This window comes from Eschrichtius robustus, chromosome 9 (genome assembly GCF_028021215.1).
Source record: "Eschrichtius robustus isolate mEscRob2 chromosome 9, mEscRob2.pri, whole genome shotgun sequence".
Classification (NCBI taxonomy): Eukaryota; Metazoa; Chordata; class Mammalia; order Artiodactyla; family Eschrichtiidae; genus Eschrichtius; species Eschrichtius robustus.
The window spans coordinates 58,663,616-58,678,078 of NC_090832.1; the positions used below are offsets into that span (position 1 = coordinate 58,663,616).

At 36.3% G+C, this 14,463-nt stretch overlaps 1 protein-coding gene across 2 annotated transcripts in view; it reads left to right on the forward strand.

Moving 5' to 3' along the window:
• Positions 1-14,463, forward strand: part of ASCC3 (activating signal cointegrator 1 complex subunit 3) — a 338,689-nt gene that overhangs the window by 175,932 nt on the left and 148,294 nt on the right. For both annotated transcript variants that reach the window (XM_068551389.1, XM_068551390.1), the window contains one exon: positions 1,324-1,458. In XM_068551389.1, the coding sequence (XP_068407490.1) occupies positions 1,324-1,458 (135 nt within the window). The remainder of the gene's footprint in view (positions 1-1,323; positions 1,459-14,463) is intronic.

Consider the following 14,463-nt stretch of genomic DNA (forward strand, 5'->3'; position numbering starts at 1 on the left):
CTTTCTCTAAACACTTTGGGAGATTTTCATTGAGGAACTTCTGGTCTTCTCCAGATTATTTTCTCTCCTTTACTTTGAATACACCCTAAAAGAATATTAGTTAAGTATTCCAGTTTCTTGAATGATGGTTATCTGAGGTTTTACTCTACTATGAATTTTATCAGATCCTATATGTGGAACATTGCCTTTGGCAAGTTTACTGTGGGCTAATTATAAGATTACTGTGGGTTAATTATACAGCATGTGCTCTAGATCTTTGTCATTCTGTCTCCTTTCTGGTCAAAGCCCAGGCCTCCTTCCCTTTTTCACTTTTGTTTGTCCTCAAAATGATCTTCTCTTACTCAGGTCAACTCTCATGAACCTATTAATTCCCTGACTAAAAACAATGTTGTGTGTCCTTCTAAGTGTGTAACCTGCAAATAACACCAAAGTTCCAGCTTCTGGGAAAACAATTGACAGAAGAACATGGAGAGACACTGGGAAGACAGGCAAGAATTAGGAATTAGTTATGGCTCTTTGGGAAGGCTGGGGCTGAGCTTTGGAGGGAGGGGACAGGGAGGTGGAAGCCAAAGAAGAAACATCACAGAGGAGAGAAGGCAGGCCCTGAGAGGCAGCAAAGGCAGACTGCTAGTCACTTCCTGATTTTATTCTCTTCATTTGCCTTCACATTCTTCCTGACTACTGTCCCTGGAAGGACTTTTTTTCCACTTCTTCTTGACAAAGCATCCAGACACTCACCTTCCCCCTAATTCAGATTTCCACAGTCGCTTTGTGAATAATTCCGCAGGAAGGTCTGCCACAACAGAAAATTCCAAGTACCTCTCTAGAAGCTTTTGCATCTCCAGCAGTCCCCTAAACTCTATTCTGAATGGTTGTTCTTAGACATGATTTTGTCCAAGGAAGAGTGGTCTTTATTGTTTCCAGTTTCTTTAAACATCTTTATGATACTGGCAATTTCATTGACTGTGGCGAAATAAGGCTCTATTATACTCTGTCCTCGTAAGATATGATTGTGCTAATGAATCATGTCTTCAGAAGAGAAATGCACAAATTAAGTTCCACATTTTATATAATCCATTAATTTCATTCTGACTTCTGCCAATTATAGGCTAATAATAAACAAAGCTATGTTATTGAATTTTACTTAACTTGCCTTTATCCTATATATACTTTGTTCTAAAATAAGCAAACGTTGAAGTATTCATAAACTGGGGGTTTATTTTGAAAAATTAATAGTCATTTATATAGGGTGACTTCCAGACTAGTATTAAGCCATCTTTTAATGAATTTGAGTATTAAATAAACTGCTTTCCTTTATTTTAGGTGATGGTGTTTGTACATGCTCGAAATGCCACAGTAAGAACGGCTATGTCTCTAATAGAAAGAGCCAAGAATAATGGCCAGATTTCCTACTTTTTACCTACTCAAGGACCTGAATATGGACATGCAGAAAAACAGGTAGGGAACAAATGACAGCACAATACAAGAACTAAAGCACATAATGTGCCAGATATACCAGATATTTTATATATGAAAGAGCCATGGTTTCCAGTTTCCAGTAAGTTAATTTTACAGATTTATCATGTTATAATTTTGACTTTTTTCTTGACTTTCAAAGGATCCAAATGCATGTTGTGTCCAATTATCACTTTTTTCTATATGATTATAATTGTAGTGTTTAGTCCCATAGTTAAAGCATAAAATACAGTTACATTTTATAAAATACATTAACATCTAATGGATTATTGTTCTTTTAAAGATATAATAGATAATTTTTTTTTTAATTTCTAAGGTTAACATGGACAGATGTAATTTACATAAACAGAAGCTCTTTTTGAGAGTGAAAGTTTGAGACCAAAAAGGTTCAGAACAGCTGCCTTGCCACTCATTATATGCTCAAAGGACCTAGAAAGTCTGGGTCCTCATTAGAAACACAGAACCTCAGGCCTCACCTGAGACTTACCACATCATAATCTGCATTTCAACTTGATCCCCAAATGATTTATGCACATTACAGTTTGAGAGGCACATCTCTAGGTAATTTGAGTATCGATAGTATTCTAAGATTTATAAAAGGTTTTATTTAATTGTATCAAGTAATGATTTAGATCAAGAGTGGGCAAACTACAGCCCGAGGGCCAAAGGTGGCAACCTGTTTTTGTAATTAGTTTTATTAGAAAACAGTCAGAGCCCTTCCTTTGTCTTCTATGGCTGCTTTTTTACACACAAGGGAAGAATTGAGTACTTGCTGCCGGGATTATATGGCTCACAAAGCCTAAAGTACTCTGTCCCTTTGCAGAAAATTTTGCCCTGATTTAAAGCTATAAAAATAAATTTTTAAATAAAAAAACTATAGGCATAAAATGATAGTATCTTCAAAGTATTTTATATGCATAACTTAAGATTTAACTGATATTTGCTGAACAGCTGCCAGGCATTGTGCTCTGCACCTTCACATTTACCATCTTAGTAAAATATATTTAGTTATTAGGATTGTGCTCTAAATTTCACCATTTTATATTGATATTTTAAATTCTGACTGATAATCTGATGCAGGTTGTTTTGAATGTCAGATTCTCTTTCAGTGTAACTACAAAATTTATTCATTTTTTTTCTTTTTTTTGCTTTATAAAGTTTTCTATTACATACCACTTATTATGCAGCTTTGTATTCTTCCAGTTATTTATTAATTATGAATTTATGAGAGTCTTTGAAAAGTCAGGTCGGCATTCATAATGGTGAATTATGAAAGGTCTTGTTTCATTTCTTTGGAAATACAAAGCAGCTCTATTGTGTTTAAAAGCCAAGCCTTGAGAGCCACCTTGTGGATTTCTGGTTATTTTATACCTCTCAGTTCTGAGAGTTATTGCTATTCTAAATCATGCAGGTTTATTGTTTCATTGTTATAATAATAATATTCAATATTTATCAGAGTTTACTTGGGCCAGGCATTGTTTTCATTGCTTTCTATAACTCATTCAATGTTCACAACAACCTATGATGTAGGTTTGTACTATTATTATCTCTTGATATGGCATTTGTGTATAAGTTATTCAAATATAGCATGAAATACTCTAAAGCATATAGAAATAATTTATGTAGAGGAATTTTCAAATGATATTTATTTAAGACCATGTCACCAAACGTATAATGACAGATCACTGTGCTGAAAAAAAACGTGGAGACTTGAAAGTCCCTAGTCATTTTATTATACCTTTTTTTTTTTTTGATATTTTCATTATACTTGATTTTTATCCTGACCCACCTGTTATTATTGGTTTTTTTTAACAAGAATGGATTCCACAGACATTATTAATAAGTACATGTTTTCAAGGAACGCTGTCCTATTCACCATTATACTCTTTAATATAGCATTTGGCTGATAGTAGGTACCCCAAAATTACTTTTTTTTTTTTGCCTTTGTTTCTTGGAGGCAGACATTATTAAGAGATGTTCTCACTTTAGTTTTCTCATTTGATCTCTACCACTATTCTGTCCTTTAAAGATTCTTATCCCCATTTTACAGATAAGGAAACTGAGAAAAGAGAATAATTTTCCCAGAGACTCCCATGTAATAAGTGAAGCTATGATTTGAACCAGACTGACTCCAAAGTCTACCCTTTTCACTACAGTGCATCCTGTTTGTTCAAAAGCAAACAGAACATATCCAACCTGTGACTTTCTAAAGCCTTTAGAGCTTTGAGTCTTTTTTTTTTTTTCCTTTAATAAAATGGAAGAACATTTCTTCAGCTCAGCTATATCCCTCATTTCTCCGAAAGAGAGAGATTCAAAACAGTAGGCCCCTCCACAGTGAAAATTATTTACAACAAAAGATAAGGTAATCTTTCTGGATGTTTTCTTGAAGCTCCAGAATTTTAGATTATTCTTCTAAATCTAAAGTTGAATGTTTGTTCCTATTTCTTGAAGTGCCTTTTAAACTTGAATGGTATTAACTTACTAGCAATTCTAAGGATGCTATTACGATGATGGCAGGAGATATTTCTTCTGATGTTTTTGAAAAATAGGAAATTAAGTACTCAGAACATTAAAATAAAATTAGAAGGTAAGTTTGCTATGGTGGTACATAGAAATTTAGCCTCCTGACTCCTGTTAATGGAAATACAACTAAATCCCTACCGTGCCACAGTGATCCTTTATCCCTAAGTGTTTAAAGTAACCATCTCAATTCCTGACTCAGCAAGTATGGTTTTTAAAAGCGTTTCTTCACAGTTTTATTCAACACACTGTAACTTTATTTGTATAAATAATAAATAAAACTCCATTAAGGATTCTTTTTCTCTGTGTGTGTGGGGCAGGGTGGGGAGGGCAGTGTGTGTACATACTGAGGCTGTGTCTGTGCCTTAGCCACAGCTGAAGATGAGTCATTTCTTTCCAGTAAGTAACGGTTATACTTCACGACCCCTCGTACCATTCCTATCTTTGATATCAAATTTACTCCCAGCTGAAAAAGCAACTATATTTCCAAATTGTCCACTGAAACAGGAAAATAGGGAAAGGAAAGTGAAATACCCCAAGGGTAGATTAAGCTACAGAGATGGAGCTTGCAGTTCTCCCCGGGGAAGGGAGTGTCTGAGGAATTACAAACGAGGCCCAAAGTAAGAGGACACATTAGCAAAAAGCTCTGGCTGTGACTTCACCTCTAGAAGCCCTGTGGCCTTAAACACCTAAACATTTCTTAAAGGTACTTTTTCTTCTATCAAATGGAGTAATAATGGGGTAAATAACACCTATTCTAGTAGTTTACTATGAGAAACAAATGAAATGATATATGAAATTATTTTGGAAACTAGCTGAAGAGTGATAAAACATTGCATATGATATTCTGGAAATCTACTTCTAGAACTTTACTTTGCATATTACTTTTCGCCTTCTCCGACAAAGAAACTCTCTTAAGAAACCACTGTTTTCTGTAAGATAGAACATACCTTAGGGAATAGTAGCAGCTTGCATTTATACGTAGAAATATATCATTAGGGATACAGACATTTTCATTATTAAGCCATTATTTGTTTGTTTGTTTTAAGATTTATTTTATTTTTGGCTGCGTCGGGTCTTAGTTGCACCACGCAGGATCTTTGTTGAGGCATGCGGGATCTTTCGTTGTGGCATGCGGGCTTCTCTCTAGTTGTGGCACGCAGGTTCCAGGGCAGGTGGGCTCTGTAGTTGTGGCGCCCGTGTTCCAGAGCGCATGGGCTCTGTAGTTTGCGGCACGTGGGCTCTAGTTGAGACACGTGAGCTCAGTAGTTATGGCGTGTGGGCTTAGTTGCCCTGTGGCATGTGGGATCTTAGTTCCCCAATCAGGGATTGAACCCGCGTTCCCTGCATTGGAAGGCGGATTCTTTACCACCGGACCACCAGGGAAGTTCCCGTTGTTTTTAATTATAATTTTAATTTTAAGTTGAATGAATTATTCCAATTAGAATCTTCAGATTCTGTTTCATTCTCCATCTCAGTCAAATAAATTCTTTCCTTTAGGGACAAAACTTTTAACAGGCTTTAAATATTCTAGTACTAGGATGGATATTCCCACCCACCCTGTACAGTATTTCTCTGATTAATAGGCACTGATGTTGTTTGATTTTTTACATATATTAGTGATATTAAAAGTTTTCCTTATAGGTAGATATGGTCTATCATGCAGCAAGCCTCATGAATGTAGTGATTAGGAATATCTGTTAAACAAATCAGAACACTAGGAAAAATCGAGTAATAATATGTACCCTCAAGCTACCTTAAAGTATCATTTTATGACTTTTTATTATTATCTAGATCTACCAACCATTGCCTGCTTTCATAGGTTAGCTTTAGCCTTTGCCTGAATTATAGGAATTTGGCTTTGATGTAAGTAACCTGATACTTAATATTGATAGCTTTAATTATTTCTGGTTTAGCAGCTTTCCAGTGTCAGTATAACCAAATAAAATTAGAATTTCCTTTTCCTGGAATAGATGATATCTGTTAGCTGAAGAGAGTAGCAGGTACCTAAGAGCCCCCTTTCCCTTTCTCTTGTTTTTTTACTTTAAATAAGTGTAAACTGTTGTCTCAGAGTTTATTCTTTCCTCAGGCATATCAACCTCCTTTCCTTTAGGAGGCTAATATATTAATTCTACTGTCTGTTTGTAACCACATAGAAAGAATGTTATAAGTATATTATTTTTTTTAAGTAAAATGAAAGAAAATTAATAAAAAATAGATTTGAGTGTTTAACTGGATTTTTTCATTTTCAAAGGGAAATAGGCTCTTTAGAATAAAGATTTTGAACCCAGGCAAACCTTGAAGGCCCATGCGTATTGTAGCAAATGGTAGGATTTCCTCATTTTTTTATGGATGGCTGAATAATAATCCACTGTGTGTGCATGTGTGTGTGTGTGTGTGTGTGTGTTTGTATCACAAATTTGTTATTCATTCATTCATTGCTGGATACTTAGGTCATTTCCGTGTCTTGGCTATTGTAAATAATGCTGCTATGAACATGGGGGTTTAGGTATCTTTCCAACTGTTTCTGTTTCCTTTGGATATCTTCCCAGAAGTGGAATTGCTGGATCATATGGTAGTTCTATTTTTAATTTTTTATGAACCTCCATACTGTTTTTCATAGTGACTGTACCAATTTACATTCCCACCAACAGTGAGTTCACAAGAGTTCCCTTTTCTCCACATCTTCACTGGCATTTGTTATCTCTTCTCTTTTTGATGACAGCCATTCTGACATTCTGACGAGTGTGAGATGATATGTCATCGTGCTTTTAATTTGCATTTCCCCAAAGACTGACTAGTGATGTTGAGCTTCTTTTTATGTGCCTGTTGGCCATGGCCATCTTCTTTGGAAAAATGTCTCCTTAGGCCCTTTGCCCATTTTTAATTAGATTATTTGGTTATTTGCTATTGAGTTTAATGAGTTCTTTATATACTTTGGTTATTAACCCCTTATCAGATATATGGTTTGCAAATATTTTTTCCCATTCTATAGGTTGTCTTTTTACTTTGTCGATTTCTTTTGCTGGGTGAAAGCTTTTTAGTTTGATGTAGTCCCCCTTGTTTATTTTTTATTTTGTTGCTTGTGCTTTAGGTGTGATTTTCAAAAAATTATTACCATGACCCATGTCAAGGAGCTTCTTTAGTGAGACCCTTTTTAAGAAACACAGAAAGTAGCATTGGAATTTTATCTTTATTTAAGTAGCCTTGATTGCAGCTATTTTTCTTCCTATGCTTTAAGATGTATTTTAGAAACGTACAATAAATTTCTTAAAACAAGTTTATACATCTTGTTAAAGAACCTTGCTGTTTTGGAAAAGTATGTATATTAGAATATTGTTGCTCTCTCATTTGAAAATACTTTAGTAGGAAAACCATTTTAAAAGCATATAGATTATATAAGTAAAGATTTCTAATCCCTAATGGTACAGAGATTTGTATTGATAAAATTTAAAGATCAAAATCACATTTCACAGTGATTTTTTTTTAATTTTTTATTTCAGCATTTATTTTAAAATGGCCAAATGGGTATGAAGAATAAAATTTTAGAGGAGATTTCTCTTCTACTGATTAGGGTGCTCTCTCTAGAATGCTAACTTGTGTCTGTATAATTGGGTTGTAGTTAATACCAGGGTAGCTCATATGGGAACCAAGACCATCTTTCAAGGGTTATAACATGGAACAGGGGACACAGTACTTCTTTCTCCCCAGTTAAAGTACATAATTCGCAAAGCTAGAATGACATATGGAAATTGGTTATGGGAATTAGGCTAGTCTGTGTCATTGTGAATTGACTGTATACACATGAACCTCAAACTGTTTTTAGTGGTAGTCACTCAGTGAATATTTACTGAGCTACCTACCAGTCACTATGGTAGATCAATAGGTATCAAGATAGATAAACTCTGCTGTCAACCTGTTTAAAGTGGATTGAGAAAGTTGTGTTGTAGCAATCAGGATTCATTAAAGGAAACAAACCATTGTACGTATATTTTAAATAGAAAATAATTTTGTGAAAAGAAGTTAGGTAATTCCTACAATGTTGGTAAGATTGGAGGAGTAGAAGTCAGGCAACTACCACTGGAACTGTTGAGTTTAAGAACCAGCAGCCATACCATGGTGGTGATCCAGCATGCAGAAGCTACACCTGCTACTAGATACCTTTCATCATTCACGAACATGCTGGAAAACCAAATTTTGAATATATAGTACATCCATTATAACTTTTAAGCCTCATTTCTCCAAGATTTTGCTTGCCAGCAAAAGAAAACAGCAGAAAATGGTTTCCTCTTCACTTCCATTGCCTAGATCTTGCATGAGTGCATTTAATAAGCAGAATGGATTTTTGTATCCAATACCCTGACTACAAGAGATCTGGGAAGTACAGATTTTACCTTCTGGCTCATGCAATACAAGAAGGCCTCATTGAAGGAGGTGGGGCTTGCATGCTGATTAACATTCTTTGCGTTAATTGGGAATGGAAATATATTTTGGAAGAAAAAAAGTAGCTGCCCATTTATTTTTATGGAGCTTATGTTCTGGCTGAACAGATTAACAACTAATTAAATAATTGATTTTAATTACGTTGTATTAAATAATAAAGAGGGATTAAGTGCTAAAAGAAAGTAAAATTGGGAGGACGCTTAGCTAACACAGTGACATTTAAGGTGAGATATGTACACAAAGCAAAGGACAGCAGAAGAATGTTCTAGGAAAAGTCTCTGACACCAGAAAAGCAATAGCACATTGAAGGATGTGGATAAAATCAGAGTGACTAAGAAACGTAGAGAATGATGGGGAGTGGTAGATGCCACGTTTATAGCATGAGTCTAATGTTGTAGGCAAGGACCAGATTGTGAGGGCCTTGTTTATCATGTTACAGATTAGGTATTTTATCTTAAAAGAAATGGGTTATGATTAGGGAAGTTTGAGGAAGGGAGTGGCATGTCATTAACTATATTCCCCTCAACTAATAATATAAAAATAAAATGACAATTTGAGCACACAAAACAAGTAATTTTCCTAACAGGGTTGTGCTTTTAAGAAAGATCACTACACACAGGCAGGGCAGGAGAGAATGGGAATACCAGTTAGAGATGTGGATTCATTGGGGCATATTTAGGAAATAGAACTGATTGACTTGGTAGTTAATGGGGTATGAAGGGTTGAGGAAGAGAGATCTGGAAGTTTTCTGGCTTCTAAAAGATGTCTGGCTTAATATTGTTGAGTGGTTAGTTGGGTCATTTATGAGGAAAAAGAGTAGTAGAGAAGGATTACTTTGGAGGGAAGGGTCCATTTGGACGTGCTGAGATGAGGTGCCTGGGACACTTCGAGATGTAGAGTAAGCATCTGGATGGATATGTAAGTCTAACGTATCAGAAGCTCAGTCTGTTTTGGAGTGGGAAAACCATGGGAGTGGATATGAGTGGTAAAAGAGCCTAAGACCAAGTCTTGAGGAATTCTGATATTTAATTAGAGGAGAATGAGCCAGCAGAGGAGCCTCCAAACACTGGAGTATACCCCGGAGTAAATGTCATAGAGGCCGAGGAAAAGAGCATTTCAAAGAGAAGAAAGAGATCATCTATACTGACTGCTGCACTGAGTGGTCAAGTAATGTGAGGGCTGCAAAATACACTGTACTTAGCCACGTGGAGGATATTGGTGACCTTATTCAGGGCCTTTTCACCCCCAGAGTGGAGAGCAAAAATTAGATTAAGCTGGCTGATGAATGTAGATTAAAGTGTAAACATCAATTTTGAGAACTTAATTTATATACAAAAGGAAAATGGATAGTATCTAGAAAATATGAAATAGTACTCAGAAAGGTAGACAAACTATTTTTCTTTTCAAGGTGGAAGTGATATGCTTATATTCTATGGAAACTATTCGAGAGAGAGTGAAAAAGGATTGAAATTGATTGATTGTTCATATAGGAAAGGAAAGAGACCACAGATAACCTATTAGAGTCCTGAGAATTTTCAAGAGGCATGGGATCCAAAGAAGAAGTAGAGATTTTCCTTAGATAGGAGTTAGGGCACTACTGTTAAAACAGAAGAGAAAGTTAGAAAGATGGGTTCTGATGCAAATAGGTTTTAGGTGTATGGCAGGAAGATAAGGGAGCTTCCTCTGATGTATTGTATTTTCCTTGTGAAGTAGTTGTTAAGGTCATTCTCTAAGAGTCAAGGATAACAAGGTGGTGAGAAGTTTGTGGAGAGCCAATCAATGTGTAATGTAGACATTGTTAGACATGCGACAACAAACTGACCATAAAGACATCACAGAATTGCTGTCCAATGTTAAGGGCTTGTTGAGATTGTGATCATGGATTTAGAGTGGTCTCCAGTTGCCCTTGTATATAATTTTTCTTAAGCATTAGCTACCTTGGGTCATCTGAGTTTGACATTCTGCCAGTCTTATATGGCAAAAGGGGAGATGAGTTTAAGAAATTGGCAGGAATGTGATTAAAATCTTGGACTGTGTTATCTGCACTGGAGAAAGAACCAGAATAAAGACTGGGGCAGGGATGGAGAGGGCGTGCTGCTGATGAATATTAAGAAAGTAGAGGAATTGTGATCTGGAAGTATCATTAATGATAAAGAAAGAGCTTAGAAAAAGTTAGCTGGGCATGCTTGACATACAGGAACCTTTGGTCAGAAATTGAGGTGTTTGTACTAGCGATTTTGGTTTTGGAAGTAGTACAGTTGTGGGTTGATGACAGGCCTAGAATACAATCGTTGGTATGGCTAAGATGGGACAGAGGAGATGTCAGTGGAAATGAGGGTGTCAAGGAATTGAAGAGCGAGGGTTTTAGATGTCCACATGGAAAATACTGTCACCAAGGATCATGATAGGAAATGGGATAGACAGACTAGGAGCCATACGTATGGAGTCTTCATTGGATAAGGTAGGGTAACAGGTGACATAGCAGATGTACTGAACCTTAAAGGAACAGAGGTTTTTGTTAAAAGTTAGTACAGGCTGACCTGGAAATGGTGAGAGGGAAGAGAGCGATCATCCCCCACCACTTGAAAGATATGCATGGAAAACAAGAGTCCATGGAAAAGAGTCAAGTTTCAGTTAAGGCAGGGTGGGAGATGAGGTTGATATAGTTTGCTTATTACTGAGTGGCAATTCCGGAGAATAGAGTGAAGAATTTCATACCCTAAGGTGGAGAAATAGTAGAGGAAGTAGGGAACTGACTCAAGAGCGAAGAAATACCAAGTATTATGGGAAAAATAGTATAATAGGGCATTGGTTCCCCATTGCCTGTTTCCATGCCAGCTGTCAGAATCAGAGTATCTGGAACTAAGACCCTAAAATTTTAACATGATCCTCAGAAGTTCTGATCATAGCTAGATTTTGTTGATCGTGTGAACAGCCAGCTAATAGGCCTTATCCTGAGAACAGGGTGGGAGGTATGATGTGTTTCCTTCTGAAAGACTCGTGGAAGACAGAGCATTGCCGTTCTTGGCTCTCTTGGTGTGGACGCCAGAGGAGCGATTTCAGATGTCTCGGTGTTAAGGGTTTAAAGTAGAATAAGAGCTTTGAAAGAGAGAAAGAGAAAGGGTGGGGAAAGATGATATTCCTTAGATCTCTAAACTCCCTTGTCAAAAGGTAAGCCAGGTATTGGTTTATGCTCCTAACAATGTAAGCAGGTCCACTGATTAACTTTATAACTTTATTGAATGATAAAAATTGCACATACCAAAGATGAAGAGTCTATAATATTTTTTCCAATATTGATAAGGCATACTCACTAGTAATTGTGAAAAAAGAATGGTATCATTTGGGAGAAACTATTTGCCTCCTTCTGGTTAAATTTTAGTTTTTATAATGACTGTTATTTCTTCTTAATGGATTTGAAATAATCCACATTAAAGCATACCTTACCAAGATAAATTACCTCAGAAGGCTTACAATGGTCACTAAATTATTTATGCCATTTCTTATTGTTGTTTCGTGCAGGGTTTGTAACTGAGCTGAAGGTCTTGTGTTACTTCTGTATATTTTTTTGTCTTATGGAGGAAAAAAACCTAATTTGTTTTCTTTTAATATCTTCAGTTACTTGCTGTCAGTCTTCGTTCTTTAATCATGTATTTGTGTTAGTTTGGAAGTCAACTTTGGGAAGTGGTTACATTTCAAAAAGTACTCATACTGATTTTCTGTGTCATAGGTAGGAAAAAGATATGTAAAGTCATGGAAGGAAGCTTGGGGCATGCTTTCACTAGGGGAAAAAAATTTAGTATCCTCTGGCTGCTAATGGAGTCTTAGCAGTTGTCCGTTCTATTCTAATTTTACTGACAATAAAGCCCTGTATGGGAAGTTCACTTGTGACAAGTGGAAATATAAAGACTGAGGAAAACAAGTTTACACAATTCTTCTACTACACACCTGACTCCCTTTACCTTTCACAGCTGGTGTTCTTTTGTGCTGAATTTCCATGTATAGAGATACTTTATCCAGTGAGTATAGTATTGGATCTCAAATGGCTTTCTCGGAGAATCCGATGCTCTGTTCAGACAATGTGAACAGGGTGAATTATTCCCCTCCAGTCCTTCTGAGGCTAGCAAAACCCGGACTCCAGGTAGAGCTCACCCTGAAAAATCAGGTGGAAAACAACAACTGTTCTGATAGTTGAGGAAGCAGCAGGCATCTTGTAATAAGTTTAGCTCCGTAACTCATGGTCTTAACCATCTTTCTCCATTGATTTCTCCAAATAAAACTCCTATTAAAAACCTTCTTCCATTTATGTTTCTTTCAAGGGAAGGTTTTATACAAACTGCCATTGTGTGTGTCTGCATGTGAGTTTCAGTATGAAAAAATTGGATCGTGTTAGGCACACTTTTATGTCTCATACTTTTTTCACTTAGTAATACATCATGGAAATCTTTCCAGATCAACCCTGAAAGATCTGATTCATTCTTTTAACAACTGCGTAGTAGGCCCCAGTGTGGACATTATCTTAATTCATTTACCCAGTCTGTCTCGATGGATACTTTTGTTGTTTCTAATTATGTCGCATTGTAAACAGTGCTGCAGTACACATTCTCGCTCACACTCTTGGCACTTGCAGTGATGTCCACTGGGAAAATTCCTGGCAGTGGAATTTAGTTATCAACACGGTACATGCATTTAAAATTTTGGTGAATGAGTGGTCCTGAGCTGCCCACTGAAGAGATTGTTCCAACTTACATTTCCTGGGACAGTAACTTCCTCCCGCCTAACTTTGCCAGCACTGAACAGCGTTAGAGTTTTTGAGATTATGACAGATTAATAGGCCAAAAATGGTACTTCATTATTATTTTGACTGGCATTTCTTTATGAGTGAAGCTGAGCGTTTTTCATATTTGCCATTTGAACTTCTTTTTCTATAAATTGCATGTACTGTTATATGTGTTACAAACATTTTTCCTACTTAATCTTTGATTTTTATTTTTATTAATTTATGAATATTTTTACCATAATGAGATTTTTTTCAGTTTATTTACAGTATTTGGGCTTTGTCTTGCTTATAAAGATCACACTCACTTCATCATGATTTCCTCCAGCCCTTTTTAAGTTAAGTTTTAAATTTTCATTAGTAAATCTTTGATCCGTCTAGAACTTATTGCATATAGTAATGGTGTTGGTTTGCAGTCTCCTCGGGACCTTTCTGGGTGTAATGTGAAACCGGCCCCAAAACACAGAGGACAAGGAAAGACTTAAGAAAGAGACAGACCACTCCAGATTGGTGGGTGGCAGGTTTAATAATTGAGGGGACTTACATACAAGTAAATCTCCGCACCCACCTGCCACAATCTTAAAAGTTTATATAGAGGCTTTAACGGGGTTTAGTCATGTGCACAGACAGCACCGCATTTCTGTCTAAGGGCTGTGTCCTTGGGCAGCCTCTAAGTGAAGGCAAGCAGAGTGCACATTCCAAGGACGGGAGAAGGGATGAGGAGCCTCTGATTGCCTGGGCCCAGCCTGTGGGTCAAGCTGGTGGTCACATCTTCTTGATGACCTCCCCCGGCAAATGCATTTCTGAATACTTCCTGTTTATTCTGTTGTTTTTAAAGTTTAATATAACATACAAAATTCTCACATTTGCCTGAGTCAGTTTCTGAACTTTGTCTTCTATTTCCTTGATCTTATTGTCTCTTCTCTGGTATCAAACTATTTTACTTCTTTGTTTTTTTTAACATCTTTATTGGAGTGTAATTGCTTTACAATACTTATTTGTTTTTTTAATATTTTTGATACGTGATTGGGATAAGCATCCTGATTATTCTTCAATTTTAGAATTTTTCCTGGATATACAGGTTTACTTTGAAGGATGAACTTTAGTATCACTTCCAAGAAGTAATGTTTATCTTTTAGTTGAGTTAATGCATTGATTTACAGATTAAGTTAGTGAGAATTGGTATTTTTACCAAATCAAGTTTTCCCATCTCAAAAGCAAAGCATATCATTTCATTTCTTGAATGT